We start from the raw sequence: 19,255 nt of genomic DNA, 5'->3' as shown, positions 1-19,255 counted from the left end.
AAATATTCTACAGAGTTCAAAGGGTTAAACGATTGATAAATAATCAGAATTTCACAATTTCATCGATCACCAATTATAAAAGAGTCACAATAGCATATCAGTCTTCAGTAACAGACAATAAAAATTCATTAACATTTCAAACCGGAAATCTACCTCGAACCGATCGCAGCACCAAATTTCGAACGAACCCCCCCGAATCCCGAAATTGCTAATCAGGAACAATTTCACGCGCCCAACGGCCAAATATTTGCTATCGCGCTTGAAACTTCTAAAACAAACACGTGTCATTCATCAGTATTTCATTCACCTCTCGAAGCGCTATCTTATCTCCGCGTACCGTTCAACGTTTCGAGCAGCGCTGGAAACATTCTTTTCCCTAAATTCTGCCCAACCCTGCCGCAGGTTCTCCAACGCGCGATCCACACCTATGTAATCAGTGACTCATAAGTCCCTCGTCTCTCGGTGTTTCTCGTCGAACGAGAGACAGAGACAGAGTGAGAGAGAGAGAGCAAGAGATGGTCAGCGGCGGCGTCGTATCTATCGCAATCTGCCTCCCACATTTTCCCTGCCTTCGACCCATTATCCGGATCGAATAATTTCCGCGCTCACGAGTACGTGACGCCGTCGGCCCACAGGCCCGACCATTGTTCGTATTAACGCCGCTCGTAACTTCGTTACAACCGTGTCACCTCCCTTCGAGAATGGCTCACGAGGAGGCGAGCGTCGCTCGATCCTGCGAGCCGTTATTTTCGGGACGAGATGCCACCCTCTTCGCGCGAGATTTTTCCAAATTGTCCCGACCGCAATCGCGAGTTTTACTGCGTCGTAACACCGGGAGGATGGACGACGTTCGGGGGAATATTAAGGGCGTGCCGTTTTTTTTTATTATTAAAGCTGCCTTTTTGCCGATCTGGTCTGAGCGTCTGTTGGGATGGAAGTTTCTCGTGGAACGAAACGGGACGTTGGGATATTGTTTTTGCGTTGTGACTCGATGGCGTTACGGAGTTGCCGTTTGTTGCGGTGTACCATTTAACAGTTCGCAGGGTGCGGAGTCAGATTTGGGTGTATTATTTTCGGTAAAATAACTTTTTGTGTGATTGGTAGAATGAGCTTTACTGGAATATGCTGTGATCTTTGGATGTGCCATTTTTATTGAAATGGAAATGAGGGAGTTTCGCGACCTACTTCTGAAGGTATTGAGAGTATTATTTTTATTAATATTCTGTTGTGAAATAAATATTTTTATTTCTGTAAGTCGCATGTGTTTTAATGCCATCCGAGCGCCATTGCAGATATTTAAGTTCTCAGGAAGGAATCATGAAAAGTATTTACATTCAACGTGTGTCTTACTTGGGTGATTTCCAAGTATGAATAGAGATAATAGTTGAAGTTCTGAATGGCGAGATTGAAAGCATAAATTATTGAAAAGCGATGAAAAAATTGATTTGCCATATTTAGTTGCAGGGGAAGTGTTGCTAAATCGATTCCATTCACCTTCAGTTCTTTTATTCCTCCGTTGAGTATCGAGTTTACAGTTAATCCATGGGCAACCCATGCGGCACTGAGCGTATTCCTTGAAAGGATCGAATGATTTTGCTTAAACTTACAATAGTAAACCCGGTTTCCCAGTGTCCGTTAACGCAGCGGTTATTAGCCCACGTTGAAACACCTGTTAACACTGGTTTGCGTAACAGATTCGTGTTCCAACGCATCCGAAAATTCAAATCGAATCAATTTAACGATTTACAATTACTCGGCACATTTATTAATGCCGTAATTCGCTTTACAATGTAAAATTATTAACGTTCCCAGCGGAAGTAGCAGTATTAAGACTTAGAAACGCGTTAGCGAAGAAGTTAGCCATGCGATGAATCAACGTTAGCACAAGACACGTGTTTTCTAGATAATGTCACGAACCGTTTCTCAATCTATTCACTTTTCAATGGTCTTATTTCTACCTTACACTATTCATATAAATATTTATACGACGATAAAATGTCTGTGTTTGTGAAAGCGAAGATACAGTAACGGTTAAGAAACAGGTGCATCTGCGAAGTGCATTTTTACAGTCCAATTCGCAGAAGAATTTCTTTCCATCGTTACGTTCTAAGTTCAAGAATAATAAAGATCATTTGTATGTAATCGTAAGTGTATTGTTTAAATATTTCCGATGCATTTGTTTTATTACCGAAGAAATGAATCTCTCATAGCACAAATGGTACCAGAATATTTGTAAAACCACTGCTACTATCAAATCTCCTGTTTACCTTGCCAACTCAGCGATTGTTTATTTAGCGTATCCGAAAACAGTTAACTTCAGGGAAGCCAGTCGTAAATCTTAGTCACGGAATCAAATTGATTTTCAATCTAGAGTCTTGAACGCCATCGGACATCCATCTACATGATATTCAGCGAACCGTTATGCCCGTTGCATTTTTTCTGAAATTGCGATTCAAATTGGGTGAAAAATATTTTAATCTCATGCAAATCGATCCTTCGATTATTCGCCGCTCGCGTAATTCCCAGCTAATTTACAGAACTAAAAGTTCACTCGCCGTTTTTACTGCTACTTCACTGGACTATATATTATGCTTGGCGCGATACATAAAAATCCTCGCATTAATAAACATTAATAATGCTCTTACTTTCTTCTGGCCGGCATTAATCTTTCGATCAACGCATTGGAATTTTTCATTATTACGGTTTCTACGAACTATCCGCAGAAAACCGAAGTCTCCTCGAAAATTCACGGTCTAATAATTACCCGCGCTTTTAATCACCTTGCATTTTCGAGCTTCCAACGGAACATCTTTCAAACATCGTATCACCGTGAAAATGAATTTTTAAGTTCGCACAGTCCATCGTGTCACGCGTAATTAATACACCAGTGAACGAATTAAACAGTTGCATCTAATTCCCGTTCCCTCCATTAATTCAAAACGTCATTCCCTTCATTAATTCAATGCCTCGTTCCCTCATTAATTCAAAATCTCATTCTCCATTAATCATATCAAAACGTGCTGAATTCTAATGTAATTTCTTATTTCCCCTTTATTTTATCCAAACGTCTCTCTCTCGTGTCTCGCTCGTATCTCTTCGCAACAAAGGAACTCGTAAATGTGCATCGCGTTCCTGGAAAGTTCAGCGAGCTTTTTCCGTCATTCCCGAAAGAAAACGCTTCGCGGAGATTCGGTTGCATCATTGTTTGAAAGCCAGCGTTCGTCGGAATATAATTTATATGCACCGTGCGCGAGTCAATCCGGAGTCTTGCGCAAGCATTTTTGTTATACGAACGGGAGGCGTTCATCGTTGAGCCGAAACACGCCGGAGAAATGCAAATAACCGTGTATCGGTTTATTATACGGCGCTAGCTCTCTCGTCTTAGGAAACGTCCACCAAGCTGCCAGTGCAGAGGGACGGGGGGAAGACGTCCACTCGCGATGATCGGTTCTGTGGCTGTAGCAACAGTGACACCTCGGTTTCGACTGATTTTTCTTATCGACCGAGTCGTGCGAACGAAGAACGCAAATGAAACAGTGCAACAAAGTCAGACACAACGACAGAGAATGAAATGGCCGACAATTTCTACTTTGTATCTCATTTTCTTGCATTCCGTTTCATTTGCAATCTTCGTTGCGCAGTCTTACTAATAACAGAAACAGAGAAAAAAGGTGATGAGCATGGGCGTCGATTTCTTATTTCTATCTCGCTTTGTCGTATTCTGTTTCATTTAGGATCTTCATTACGAAATTCGACCATTGACAGAAATAGAGAAAGAGGTAATGAACATTGGCTTAAATTTCTTATTTGTATCTTCCTTTGTCGTGTTTTGTTTCATTTACGATCTTCATTACGCGACTCAGTCGATAACAAGAATCCATCTAAACGGGGGCGTCACTGTTGCCATGACTACAATACCGATCATCGCGAGTGGACGCCTTCCCCCTGCCCCTCCACACTTCTAGCTTAATGGACGTTTCTTTAGACATAAGAACTGCACCGTACACGGGGAAAATTCATCGTAGAGCATTATCCGCGTTGAAACTGCTGGTTCAGACAATCAGATAGTAGCGCGGCATTATAGTTCCGCCTTTATGACCTGTTACGGGCGCATCTACCTGCAGGAAAGCGTCGTATTTTCCCCGCGGTTTTACCTGCGCTTTCCTTATGGCGGGTGCACACGTATGCCGACGTAGAATAGCCGGTTGCCTGCAGAGACGTAGGGCCTCCTTCAGAATTTAATCTTTAAAGACTTTCAAGCCCTGGCTCGCGTGGCCTGAATACTCGATCCTTAGCCGTTCTTAGGCCTTCTTACTTCCTTCCTCAGTAATTTATTCGTTAGCGTTGTAAAATTGAGTTATTTAGGGTGAATGGAAGGTGAATAGTGAATACGGGGCATGGAAAATTGTAAGGAAAGAGAAAAAATGGTTACAATACTTGTTGTTAATGCTGGAGATAGCAAATGGGTCAAGAGGGTCCGTTTTTAGTCTCTTTCTTGGGAAATTGTTAAGACAAGCTTTATTTAGTACTTTGTTTCGTTAATCGTGTGCTTTTCTTGCTGTTCATTCAATTCTGTGAAGTTTTCAGGAGAAATAAGAGAGAAGTGTAATGTATTGACAGATGTCCTTATAATGACTCTTACTGTTCCAAGTTGAGGCAGGAATGTTACAGTTTTACAACAGTTATGACAGATGTACTTACGTGCAGTTACTCTTAGCCCAATTATTCCATTTTGACGGAGTTTATTTAAAAATTATACGATAGCATCTTGAATGGTAGCAGCTGGTCTTCTTTAAACCTTGGAATCGTTCCAGCGTCATTCTCGCAGATTCTGGCAACTGGTCGAACGAAAACAGCCTTTTGGCTCCCCAGGTGGATGGTCGACGACAGCTGTACGCTATAATGCAAAATGAAAATCTTATTTCTTGTTGCGCCTTTACGGACGCATTCAATTCTTTGAACGTTCTAATCTTAGGCGAAACCAAATCCTGCGCCAACAGTATTTTATTCGTCCGTACTAAGTTGCACATGAAATATCGTTTTGTCAAACGAGACAATTTGTTTCTTGTAACGTCGTTTCGATACATAAGGAAATGAAGATTCCTCCTGTGCGATATTAACTGAATTTTCATATTTCAATCCTAGAAACCCTCGCGTATTCATTCTCGGCGCACCGAGTGTTGCGCTGTCGCCCATCAAGATTGATTTCCATTTGTATGGAGTTTGTTTCTTTCCTTTCTTTCTTCTATAATTCTGGGATAATGCAACCAGTTAATTGTTGGGAAAAGTGTACAGAATTGTGTGCAAATTCTTTTAACTGAACGTACGATGGCTGAAAGAAACCGTGTAATTAAAGCTCTGTTCGAGAAAACTATGCTCGGTGCCCGTCATTCTAATAAAACTATATCCTCCTCTGAAGTTTAGCATAACACAAGTCAAACTGGTGATTTGTCAGACAGGGAACTATGTGTGTACCGGTAAATTCAGTGTTTAAGTAATTCGACACGGAAGAATTTGTTCAGAACGTTCGAAACATGGTTTCATCTTCATGGGACCTTGATCTTAACGTCCCATCAGTGCTAAGCTGGCGGTTACCCAAAGATCTGCCAACTCTCCTGACTGATGGATCCCCACTTTCCTTTCATGACACCTAGCTATGAAAATCCAGACCTACCCTGGATCAACAATATTCCCTTCGACCCATGGGCTAGTTCCCCGAAGGCTCTCCCGGAGCTAGAATCCTATCAGTGCTGGGTTAGCGGTTACTCCAGGACCTGGCGACCTTCCAACCCCGACGATCCTCACTTTTCTTTCCATGGCACTTATGCGCCATAGTCTACAGCTGTCCCGGACCATTAATAGTCCCCTCCTCTTATTGGCCAGCTAACTGGAAGTTCAATGATGATGCGTTCTATATCTTCTGGTTATCTAATAATATACACATATAATTCCAAATTTAACTCACAACATAATATTACCCACACAAAACATTGCTTGGAAGTTTCCAATTTCAATTACCTTGAAATTTACGTATGAAACGAAGTCCTTTGGTAGTGCATAGGCGTACATATCATTTCGAATTGACTTGATCACGCAGCATTATGTACATTGAATAAGAGTCCCTAATCTCAGCCATCATCGAATTTAGCTACCTACAACGTTCCCAGCCTCGACTGTCATCGAAACGTGTAAAGAGATCGATAATAACGACCGAGTCTTCGCGATTTTTTAAAATACCACAACCCAGGGGAACCCGCTTCAACGCGAGACGCCATTATCGCCGGATCGGCGAGATAGCGCTGGCCGGCGATCCTGGCGAGACGAACATTTCTTCTTTCCCCTTTATGTTCCCGGCTCGGCTGCGTTCAATTCGATTACTGGGAAAAACCCGGTGCCGTGCGAATAATTAACCATAGAATATTTGCACGGTCGCGTTTATGAAGGGAGTAATTAATGCTCGCACGTGCAGCGGCCGTGGTCATCGGCTGCTCTCCTCGCGCGTTCAGCGTTTTGCTTCGCGGTAAGTCGGTTAATTACGTGTTCATTATCTGAACAGGAGAAGGAACAGGAACCGGAGTATTATCGCATTGAAAATCCGTCCGACGCGGACCTCGCGCGCGCGCGATCTTTCAGCGCAGCAAACAATCGCCGACGGCGAACCATTTATTTGACGGTATTATTAGAAACATGACGATCTCCGATGTCTTCGCGAAAAACACCGTCGTCCGTGCGTCCTGCCGCGATTATTTTCGTGCCCGCGGGGCTTTATTGTGCAACGCAACCGGACCCACCACGGAATTAAACGGTTGCCGTTTGTCGGCCGAATCATTACGCTTCTACGGGGTAGTTTTATCCTTCGCGGACGAGAATTTTGTAAACTTTTGAAAAGGTTCCTCCTGGAAAAGCTGAGTTGTGTATCGAAGTCTTAAATACTAGGAAAAAGAGAACTACATGTATCTCTGATTATTTGATCGATTAAATGATTCATTTGTAGCTTTCGAATTTAGATATCAATGTTCGAAGTCTTCATTGTGACTGCATTCGACCGCGAGCGGTTAATGAAACGTAAATATCGCGGGATTTCGTTATCACGACTGTCCGTTTCGGTGGGCTGAGAACCGACTGAAATTGTATGAAATTTTATGGAAGCCTGTGTTTTATGGGCTTTTTAATTGTCTGACGGGGGATACCTGTTTTCGCGGTTATTGCACTGCAGTTGGTACTCCGTTGTCCGCTTTTGATTATGTTTCACTCATCGCCTGTGCCAGTTTCAACGTTAATTTCTCTTTATCGATGGTACCGTTGTTAAGTGATCAACAGCGTGTTAACGTGGAATTGTTTTAGATCGTGTTTATATTAATTGTACGGTAATTAACATTTAATACAAAGTTTCATTATAAAACTCGTTACTCGATAATCGTAATTGTCGAATGCCCATCGTCCGCGGCAACAATTCGTTACAAAAATATTTTGCAACGAGAGGTTGCCGAATGTTTGCGAGCGACTTGCTTACACAGGCTTTCTCGTCAGTCCACGCTCGCGATTGAAAAACAGACCGCGTCAACAATCGATCCTGCGTTGTTTACAATCGAATATTCGCAGGCGACGCGGTGTAACCGGTTCATTCTCGCGGCGTGTAAATCGGACACGTTCCCGAGATCATTAGCGTTCATCGGTTCGGTGAATCCGTGAATTTCGTTGCGGTGAGTTTTAGTTGCTCGGTTACTTTTCTAACCTGTTTCTAATCGTTTCTGGTAATTCTTATGGGACAGAGAATAATTTTCAGTTATTCATTAGCATTTTATCAGTGAAGCCTGATCTCATTAGCGAATTTCCCTGTGATACCTTTATTTGTTCAGTTTCTGACGTGTTTCTAATCGTTTCCGGTAACTATTATGGGACGCAGAGTAATTTTCAATTATTCATTAGCATTTTATCGGTGAAGTCTAATTTCGTTAGCAAATTTTGTTATGATACCTTTATTTGTTCATCTTGGAACGTGTTTCTAATCACTTTCCACGATTACTAGGCTACGAGAATCAATTTTAAATTATTCATTAGTGTTTGATCAGTGAACTTCCTGTCATACCTTTATTCATTCATTTTGTCACTTGTCTCTAATCATTTCGATTACCACGCGCTAAATATTAATTTTAAATCTCTAATTTTTATACAATCACATTGTAACTTCTTTCAAGTATTTTTTTTTTTTATAATTGTCATACGGCGGGAATGGATTTTATATTATTCATTAGTGTCCGTACATTTCACGCAAGACGAAATCCGCGAACTTTGCTTCGGTGTTTTCACTCGATCATTCTGTAATTAGCATGTAGCCATACTCGATAAACATTACGCAATCAAAACGAATTCTAAATTGTTCCCGACACATCATTCGTGAACGCGTACGTGCATAATTACGCGAAGAGTGGCCGTGGATTGTAATTTTCTGGTCACCCGGCAACGCGTAAACGCGATACTTGATATTTATCTAAATATCAGCCTGATATTTGCACCGGCGAACGAAAGGAGAAGTGCATTTGGTCGTGTTGCACGTTTCGGCCAGCAAAAATGTTTTTAATGTCGTTCTCGTTAACTCGATTAATCCGGGGACCTATTAATACGATTCGCGTTGCGTCGCGTTGCGTCGATAATGGTACAGGTCGCGTAAACTTGGCATGTATTATTATCCAGTAATTATTCAGCTATTAATTAATCTATAACACGCGCGAATAATTATTCTTGTTCTGCTCGCGTTAAACATTTGTTCGGAAAACTGTTCAGAGTCATTGTATGCGGTTCAAACTTTAATGAAACGTGTCTTCGATTAAATCGCAGATCATGTGATTTTAACATACAATAATCATGTTCATTTTTCTTCTCATACCATTTACATGGCTCTCGAGAGGAACAATAGGGAACACCTTTAAATCCGTTCGAATAATTTCATTGCATTTTCGACGCGATGATACATACACATTGTAACAATCGAATGGCATATCTAAATGCCTGTTATTAGTTTCTTCTACGTTTCACTATCGAAATACACACTCGCCGCTAAATATTATCAATATTAACTCATCGTTGTAATAATCGTCGACGGCCGTCATCGGATTTTCCGTTCGCGCTTCATCATTCGGTGACTGACACAGCGATAAATGTTTTTTTATTTATGTTTATTTCCAACGTCGCAACAATCAGTGCTGAAGGACAAATAAAAAAATGAATTCCACGCCGTGTATTCTTTCGATTCGACGTCACAATTTCATTCAGTGTTCTATTATTCTTTTCAACATAACAAAACGGTGAACCTATTAACACGTGCTACCAGCGTCACGTATTCACGACCGTAATCCTATATTTTGCATAACGAAGATGAAATTAATCCCATAGATGTTGTTATTAGAAATTATAAACTACGACGTTATATTTAGGAACTCAATTGTGGAGACAAAGTTACAAATATCGTAATGTACAATATAATTCAAATATTGTTCACACCATAACCGTGTTTCCGCGAAGAAGAAGAGAAGAAAAAAATCTTCTCGATCTAGGACAGTGGCACTTCGATCGAATATAGGCGAGTTTCCAACAATTATACGCGAGTCGAGTCCTTTTCCCTGTCCCACGGCGCAGTTTCCGCGGGAAACTTTTCCCTATGATATATCGTTCCATTCCGCGGCGTCCCATATCCCCGTTCGAGTTCAATCGCACAGAGTTAAATGTAATGCACCGGTAAACTGTTCAATTGCTTGTGAAATATCGTGCACATTAGCGGCGTCATATCGTGCGGCCGCGGATGCTCGCGGAACGCCTGCTTCCGAGCATTAATTAAATCCGTATGCGAGATTCCGTATCTGCATTGACAATTTCAGGCTTCCTTCGTTTCGAATAACGTTTCAATCTGCATAACGAGTCGGGGGAAAATGACTCGCGACGTGAAATTCGGGATAAAACGCGGGCGCATCGGCAGAACGAATGACAGAAATGTTTGAGATCGTTTGATCGGAAATTACGATCGGTGTTTTAATTAGAGATTTTGATTTATATCATTATTACTATTATTACACGGTAATAATAGCGAACAGAAACTGGATTAATTTATGAATTGTATTGATGATATATCATTATTATAGAAATACATACGGCGTTGGTTTCGAGCTTCGGTAAGAAATATATTTTCTCGCGAGCGCGTTTCCGATTTCTCGCGGCTATGATTCCCGACCGAAAAATCGGCAAAAATTCCCTGGCGTTCGTCCAGGTGACCGCTGCGCGTCGTATTTTTTCCGGAATTTTTACAAGCGATTGAACACGGAAAAAAGTGAAATGAAACCCGATAATCCGATCTCTTCCTGTAACTACCCTCTCAATCACGGCGGGGGTTGGAACTTGGCGCAAAATGTTTTTTTTTCCCCCCGTCGGACGTTCTTCACCGTCGGTTTAATTCGCTTCAAGGGCGCTTTTTCATACGCGAGCCGCGCCGATTGAACATTTTTGTAAACCGGCGTAATTAAGTTTATTCGTTTTAACGAGCGGCTTGAAGTTAATTTCGAATTATACACCGCTCCGAATTTATTATTATTAGGAGAAACGCTTCTCCCATTACAATCATCGTAAAATATAATGCGCGTTATCCTCTCGAAACGTATCGGGCATAACTATAATTAGAAACTGTACAGTTTCATTAACGAAGGTTTACTTTCATTGCAGAATTTCATTAACTGCTACGCCCGAGACAATTCACGTTGCTTGTTTGGTATCGTTTGGCGAGAGCCGGCGAGCAATTCACGGGTTCTGAACTCGTGCAGTCTTATTTAGGCCGGCACCGCTGAAAAGTATGAACATTAACGAACGTTTCTGGGGAATTACCGTGTAGCACACCTGAACGAGCATACAGCGTTGTTATGATAAATTGTTTGCGCGTGGTGCTGCCAAATATCGGTCACAAACTTCGCTGCAATTTCAGAAGCATAATATCCACCGTTTCCGCTGCATTAATTGCTTCAGTTATCATCAAGTTGTAACTACTTAAGCAGTTTTGCCATTTACATCTGAGAATTATCGTTAACTATAGAATCTCATATTTGATTTTCAATCATTGGTATATAGAAACTTAATTCTATTATTAATAACTATCGATATCTTAAAAGTGACATTTTGAGCAATAAAATTATATGAATATTTATATATTATTGTATATATTCTTTGGTGAAAGCCTCGTAAGAACTCAGTGTTGCAATTCAGTTACTGCAATGGAAATTAAATATCTTGATGAATACATCGACGCGCGTCAAATGCTGCCTTCGTTTTTCGTTAATTCATTACCTAACTCGTTGAGCCGACAGATTTCAATTTCAGTCGGCGGCGAAATCAGAAATTTCAATTTCGATCGGCGACCGGGAGGAAGCGCTTCGTATAAAATACCGGTGGCAGCGGGACGGGGCCGAACTCTTGCGCGATTATAAATTGCCAGTCGTCGTTCACTCTAAAACCGCTTTAAGGTTCGCTGTTCAACGGAATGCGTAGACCCGACGCGTGCAAGCACGTAGACAGAGAACTTTCCCGTTCCGTCTGAACGGATTTCAAGAATGAATGGGATTTTAACAAGCCTGCGAGTGCTCGAGCATCGCTGCGAAGGGGCTGCGAAACGGTCGAACGATGGACTCGGAGGAGAAGAAGAAGAAAAGATCTATTAAACGCAAATTTCGCCCGGAACGAACGAAACGCGATAATTGAGCTGTTTCGTTGGCGGAACCGATCAACTCCGTCTTTTCCATTTGTTTATCGATTCCTCTTTCAATGGATTCTCGATTGATACCTCACTTGTTTACGTTTAACACGAGTTTCCTTGATAATTTTTAATATGTATACATAAACGATGAAACCTTTTTATCCGTGAGTAATGTAGTTACTTTACTTTTGTAATTGATCGTCAATCGTCTCTACAAATTACAAGTAGTAATCTAGAAGAATAGTCTCTATGACTCCCTACACATAAATTTAACCTGTAGCTTAAAGATCAACCAAACAAGAAGCGAGACGGACGAATCATAACGGAAAAGAGTAGAAATTTCACGAGTTTCGTATGGGCGCAGGGAAACCGCACGATAAAAGGAAGTCGCAGGAAGTGAAAAGTAATGCGGATGTGGCCGGTCGTATTACGTTTCAAAATCTTCGACCGGCTGTAGCTACCCGTGGCTCCCGATACGTTCGTGTGCCATTCATTCCCGTTGGAGGTTCGCCTTTTCGTCTTGCCCTTCGTCCACTAATTTAAGTGCCTCTAAATTCGTGTACAGCCGGGGAAAAAACACACATACGGACACGGACACACACGCGCGCGCACATATAAGCGAACCGAGTGCGTTCCCCATGTCGAAAACAAGAATAAAGAGAGAACGATGATCTTTCGGTTGCGCGGCGTCTCGTCGTTCCTCTATCCCATCGCTGCCAAATATAAACCCGAAAGCCCGAAGCTTTTGGGGAAGACGGGGAACGCCGGCAGCCGGGAAAATCATCGTGGAAGAAAAAGTCGGGAACCGACTGAAACTCCATCGCGACTCCCGTTTCACTATCTTTAGATCGCTCGCCGGTTTCGTGTCCCTCGATCTCGATGAGGAATTCCGGCCTCTTGAATAATCGGGACCGTTCAGACGACTGGGAGTTAGATTAGCACGTGTAGAATAAGGTTGTATAGATTTTTTTTGAGAGTTTCAGGGGAGAGCGTTATTCGGAGAGTTTTTGAGGAATTTGTTGTGTTGGATTCTAGGAAGGTTCGCTGTTTTGGAAGATTTTGGGTGTTGGTATTTTGTTGTTTGGAGCTGTCGCAGGTTTTTGTTGGCTTGTGAAGCTTTATTAAGTTTGTGCATTTGTTTGTGGAGGTTCGATGAGGGAGAATTCGTTGGATATTTGTTTTTGAGGTTCTTCGTTTGAAAATTGGTGAATTTGTATAGAGTTGGGCATATTCATGCACTTGGGAGAGTTGATTGGTGTAAGAAATGGATTATAGAGATTTAAGTTCACGGGTATGCAGATTTCATTTAGAAAAATGAAAATTTAGAAGTGTATTTTTATTATGGTAGGTTGAAATGAACTCGGCGTCATTATAGAATAAAATGATCTATTAGTAAGAGAAGCTATACATCTTTTAGTCCTTAGAACTCTAACATTTTAGTCTTAAAATATTCGCCACTACTTTCGATAACTCCACTATATTTTTTCAGTAAAACTGGAGCACTCCAAAATGGCAATAGAATAATACTTAACCAAACGAAATAAAAATGAAACTGATTCTCTATTCTTAACTCTTAATTTCCAACAAACCCTTAACAATTGAAAAATAATTTCGTCTCGGTTTAAACAAGAATCTCCATCTTATAAAAAGCTCAGGCTTTCAGTTGGTCCCCGTAAAATTCTCCCGATAAATCCGTGTGCCCGTAGGATACGTCAACGCAGTGGAACACTGACGAATATGTCAACGTCTTCATTGACTAAACAACGTCCACGCGGCAAATAAATACGAGACTTCGCGCGATCGAAATAGAAACGAAGATGGAGCGTGTTAGGGGACACACGTCGGTGTCTGCCGAATGGAAATCGTTCCTTCTTCTTGCGAAATATTTCGGGCCGATGGAGGTCAGAACGTCCGAACGGAGCTGGAGGCTGAAAGAACCAATTGCCTGCTCGATATCAGCCGTGTAACGATATTCATGAGCAGTCGTTCGCCATTATAGTACCACCTGCCGCAACACCATATGTGCCTATTATTTCCGTTCACCGCCCTTTGCAACGAGTGCCCGCGTCATTTCCATTACCTTTACAACGGCTATCGACTTACTTCGGCAGGGAATGGGTTCGAACTCCCTTCGGGAATGATGAATTTAACAAATTTCAAGTTTCGCGGTATAGCAAAATGTATTAAATGTCGTTGACATCGAAAGACGTTTACGATGGTGTTGAATATTTTCGATTTTTTAATCTTAATCAATAGTTCTGCTTTTTTATAAAACAACGAATTGTTGGTGTTAACATTCTGCGCTATTGTTTTCTACATAGAAAGTTAACCTGTCTTTTGTAGTCCTATGTTCTGAAGAAACGAAATTTTCTTTATATTTTAAGAGTTTTGCAGTGTAGAAGATTAATAAGATTATTTTCGTGTTGACTTTTTTATTGTCATGTTAAAGGTATAATGAATATATTCAATCACTAGAAATTGAAATTGGTCGGGAGTAACTTAGTAGAAGTTAGCTGTTGAATTTATTCGTTTCACCTTGTTGAAATATTTTCCCATTAAAAAATTGCCGTGGAATGTGCGCACAGCCGGAAATCCGTTCAAAAAAATGTTCTGCATTCGTGTAAACCCTTCTAATATTCCGAGATGCCGATCTCCCCTTAAACTGAAAAGCGTAGCAACATTTTTGCAATTTAAATCGCCGGAATTAGCAATTACAATTCCATACAGGGTACATATTTTATTTGCTCTAGCTCTCACCTGTTTCCTACTTTGTGCAGAGGATCATGCATCACGTGTAATGTACTCCGAATTTGTCGGCGGCAATGGCCCCCGTCTAAAACGAACGAAGCTTTATCGACACATTTCCATTGCATTAATGCAACTACTGAAAATTTCGAGCGCGTACCAATCAAAATTATACACATAATTTGTATTAGTTCCGGAAATTCTGTGCATCGTCATCCTTCCGTGCGAAACGTGTTTTCCCTAATAGGCACCACTTCAATTTACAGTGAAGATCGTAGGTATTTTGTAATCGGCGAATCGTGAATAATTATTCCAGAATATTCTACTGTCAATTCATGTAACGATTCTGTATCGCCACGTTACAATGTAAATTCACTGAACAATTTCAACTGTAACGTTCCCCCTGCATTCCAAATTTTTCATAATTAAACCGTTCGAACATTTCAATCGACTACAGCCGCTTCTTTCAATATTAATGAAATTTACAACATAAATATCTCGTCACCGCAATATCCATTCAGAAAAGTAAATTAAACAATTTCTCACGAAAGCATCTTCATAATGCTATCGATTATAAAAACAAAGAATACAATTTACAATTTTAATTACTTAGAATAACCTTATCTAGGAAACCGTTACAAATATCTATTAAAACAAAGGATAACACGAAACAAGATTTATTTTGACAATCTTCATTTTAATGAAATTAAAGACCATTCACACTAAAACTATCAAGCAATTAAATCGACTTTTTGAAATCCAAGAATGCATATATCGAGACAATCGATTTACAACTCAGTTTGCGTGTTGGTAAATGAATTTCTTTAATAATTTCTTAGAGAAACACCTGTTATCTTTTTAACACGTTGAATGCCATGGGGGTCACCGAATCGAAGTATTATCATTCATTCAATTAAACGATGATTATTCCCAAAAATGTCTGTATCATAAATGATGCTACCCATTGCGGTGACATTCAGTTTGACGAACGTGCAATGATAATAATCCAATTCAGTCAAATGATTTAATATTATATTTTTTCCATTCTGTGTACTTTGCTCTATGAAATCATGCGGCATTCAATGTGTTAACACATTGCGTACCGGCTAATTTTCAGGAAACTGAATTGTGCGGATGGCAATTTGTCAGTGAGGTCAACTTATATCACTATACATAGAAAAACTCAGATATACTGTTATGTAATATGTTTTAAATAGATAATCAACTCGAATTAAATTTTATATTTTTTCCAATGCCGTGCTAATTAGCGAAGCATAGCTAAGTGTCTTTACATAAAAACGAGATTTCTCGTTGCCGGTGCGCAATGTGTTAATAATTGTAAGAAAAAAGCATCAAGAATGGGTCATTTTGACCCATCCGGTAGTTTTAGCGTTAAATCAATTCAAATATCAACCCATGGAAACGGAGTGCAACGTCTGCCAAGCGAGTCAGCACAATGTTTAAAAATTTCACCCGATGTTCCTCACGTGAAATGGCGGCGTGTGTGCAAGCCGGCGCGACGGTCAGCAAAAAGAATAAGAAACACGTGTTCCATTGTAGGATAAGCCGGCCGAGGCTAGGTGGATATTAAATATTGACCAATCGAACTCGCACACCTCTCGGACGGAAACCCTTGAACTTCCTGGCGCGATTCGCCCAGCGAGGAGAGGATATTCGATGAATACTATAATTATGTCAATAATACGCACGGCCGGCAATTCGATGATACTTCCGTGTGACAGTTGATAAGTAAACCAACGATATTTCAACCGGTCTGGCGGCTGTTGCCTATCCAACCGAGCGCGGTTAAACATTATGAACCAATGTACGCTTCGAGCATGCTCGCGTCCTTCGTATTGACATCCGGACGTATTACAGTTTGAATTTATTTTCCCATGGGAACTGTTTAGTCTCGTATTGACAGTCGGGCCGGGGTATTTCTTCCCGTTTCGCGGATGAACATTTATTGAGACGTTGAGAGGTGTTCCGATGTTTCCATTGGTATCGTTATTTGCTGGGTGAAAAATTACGTTGCGTCTTTCAGTGAAATTTCAACGGCTAGCGATTTGTATCCGTTGCGTGTTTGATCGCTTATTAACCCTTTGCATTCCAGAATATTTTTCTCAACAAATATTCATTATTTTCTGTTGAAATATCAATGACACTTTTTACAACTGACATAAAGGAATACCTTGCATAAATTAAGTGACAGAACTATTTTATTTCGACGTTCCATGTGTTGATACACTGTATCAAATTTAATATTGAACTTTAAATTTTATCATTTTGTTGGGCCGATTACGATTAATAAAATTAATTAAATTAAGTCTTATCACCGGAGCTTCCAAATTGCTTGATAACAATAACAATCAGAAAATTGATAAATAAAACTATTTGATGACGTAAGTAGCTGGATAACAATATGAGTATTGTGATACCAAATCATTATTAATTATTTCTTTTATCATTTGCCTTTGTTATGAAAGAATAAGTATTACTTATAGTTAATGTAACATTTTAGATATATACAACACAAATGCAAAATAAAATTACAAAATCGAATTCCTCATTCTTTCTCGTAAGTTACAAATTGTCGTTCGATTGATGATTAAAAGTACATTAATATAATCATCGACGCTCGCGTTTCTAGTAGCTGCAATTCAGCCGGCGTACAGTGTGTTAATATAATTCATTGATTCCTTCGTTTCAATTCGAGATCTTCCTCGCGAGTCCGACGCGATGTCGCGTAACGATGGGTTAACCCCTTGCACTCGAGAGGCGACTCCCAGTCGCCAAATGATCTAATACAGCGAAATTACAAACCTTGGTGTTTACCATTAACCTTTGTACACTGCAGCAACACGTGAAACATTCAAAGAAAATACCTTTGTTCCCTAATTCATGCGCGTTTTCTCGATAAATCCATTTTAACCCTTTGCGGACGAATGTCGACATTTCGGCGACATGAAATTTTCATGTTTCTAACACTGAGTCGCAAACAAACGATCGAATTACTAAAACAGTAAGAGATCAACACGTAGTTTCTGTTTTTCCTATTATTTAAGCAATTGTATCGTTTAGCTTCGTCTGCTGAAGATTTTATACATTTCAAAGAATCTTCACTGCACCTGATTACGAACTATCGAACATCTCAAGCGAAAAGCTTTCGAGCGCAAAGGGTTGAATCCGATCGAAGGTGTCGCCGGTGTTGATCCGAACGCGCCGATTTCGTTGGACCGAGCTCGGCGTTAAACGAAAGTAAGTAAGTGGAAGCCGGTACACCGATGGCCGGTTTATATAACGCGGCGCGCAAGGGGCGGACGTATAAAACTGTGAATCGTATCCGGCGGGTCGCAACTGTATCGCGTAATAAGTATATTAAATATTCGTGATTCAGCCGCGGGAGCGTAATACGAATTTCGTGTCGAGTGACGTTTACGGGCGCGATCGGTTCGTTTCCTTCTCCAATTTACGACGCCATTCAATCGTTCTGGTTTCATGACCACGTTGAATAGCCAAAGACATCTCGATTTCCTGCGGGCCCCGGCCCGTTTCTTCTAACCGCTCCGCTTCGCAGTCGATCGATAGCACCGCGGCTGTAACACGCCGCGACGCGACGGAAATTTTATACGAATCGCGATTTTTCGTTTACCGTTCTCTCTTTGTTTTTCCTCTTTTCCCTCGTTTCTGCGACGCTCGCCCGTTGGAGCTCGACGGGACCAGACGGGAATGGCAATTAACTATGATCACAGAATGGACTAATCTGGTCGAGCCATAAATGCCTATGGAATTCAGTTCTTCAACGATGTTCCCGGTATTTGATGTTAGACATTCAGAATATGGTTTTGTTTGACCGATCGTGCTCGGGGTGACTGGTTTTGTTCGTTGTGAATAATATGTAATTTGTTCGAGGTTGTATGTTGATTGTGTGATCCGATGTGCGATGTTTTGTTCGAAGATTCGTTTGAGATTTGGAGCAGTGTTGACGCGTGTCGATAGGACGATTGTTACAGATAAATGATAATTGTAGGATAATTAAGTAGGAAAACTGTAGATGGGATAATTACTACAATCTTCGGTTCGACGCGTTAGTTACACTGACATTTGGACGTTCGTTTAGCTGAACACACCGGGATCCATATACGTAAAACCGTTAAATATGGTAACTTCAAGGTAATCAAGTAAATGACGTAGATTGTATCAGTGGCAGCAAGAAACGGAATTTAAAATGATGTACGATTGCATCACGAATGTGTCGATATTCAAATGTCATTGTAATTTTCGGGATATGTACTGAATATTTATTTCTTTTTTCTACGTGCGACGATAAAATTGAGTTTATTCAGAGAGATATTCAAATGAAAATTCATTTTGATGCACCTGTACGTTTATAAGTACGAAATGAAAAGAACAGTGATAAATCAGATTCTTTAATAACAATATCGATCGTTCTATCCTTTTATTCATTTATTACCCTACATCCAGAAGCAGTGTAGCAATGTTTGCTGTTTCAACGTTTAGTTATTTGTACGTACAGTTTATATAATAATATTCACTTCAATCCGCTCTCATTTAACGCACACATCAATTTACGGATCCGTTTGATCCGATTATCCCAGCTGAACCTCGACACAGTGTCAAACTTAATCTCCCCGTTAACAGCAAAAAGCAGAACAATTAAAAACCAACAGATCAACCGGCTACAAGCTCGCAACGCTAATAATTTGTGCTTACAAACAGTTACTCGCGCGCACGGGAAACGTTCGTACAATTTCCTTT

The 19,255-nt window shown here is 40.6% G+C and overlaps 1 protein-coding gene and 1 long non-coding RNA gene across 14 annotated transcripts in view; one reads left to right on the top strand and one right to left on the bottom strand.

Annotated features, from left to right (window-relative positions):
* LOC116425156 (Rap GTPase activating protein 1) overlaps window positions 1–19,255 on the top strand; it is a 256,513-nt gene that overhangs the window by 209,440 nt on the left and 27,818 nt on the right. The window contains exon 1 of one of the 13 annotated variants that reach the window (XM_031972532.2): window positions 18,035–18,290. The exons of the other annotated variants lie outside the window; for them this stretch is intronic. Coding sequence (XP_031828392.1) covers window positions 18,255–18,290 — 36 coding nt within the window. The 5' untranslated portion in view covers window positions 18,035–18,254. Of the gene's footprint in view, window positions 1–18,034; window positions 18,291–19,255 lie in introns of those variants that run through there. 13 annotated transcript variants of the gene reach the window in all.
* LOC116425179 (uncharacterized) lies at window positions 14,266–14,875 on the bottom strand. The gene is made up of 3 exons (XR_004234636.2): window positions 14,637–14,875; window positions 14,489–14,564; window positions 14,266–14,393 (listed from the first exon to the last, which is right to left on the bottom strand). It is a non-coding gene; the product is annotated as an uncharacterized LOC116425179 (long non-coding RNA).

The sequence above is a fragment of the Nomia melanderi genome, chromosome 5, assembly GCF_051020985.1.
Source record: "Nomia melanderi isolate GNS246 chromosome 5, iyNomMela1, whole genome shotgun sequence".
Taxonomy (NCBI): domain Eukaryota; kingdom Metazoa; phylum Arthropoda; class Insecta; order Hymenoptera; family Halictidae; genus Nomia; species Nomia melanderi.
This window is presented reverse-complemented; position numbering and strand designations above follow the sequence as displayed.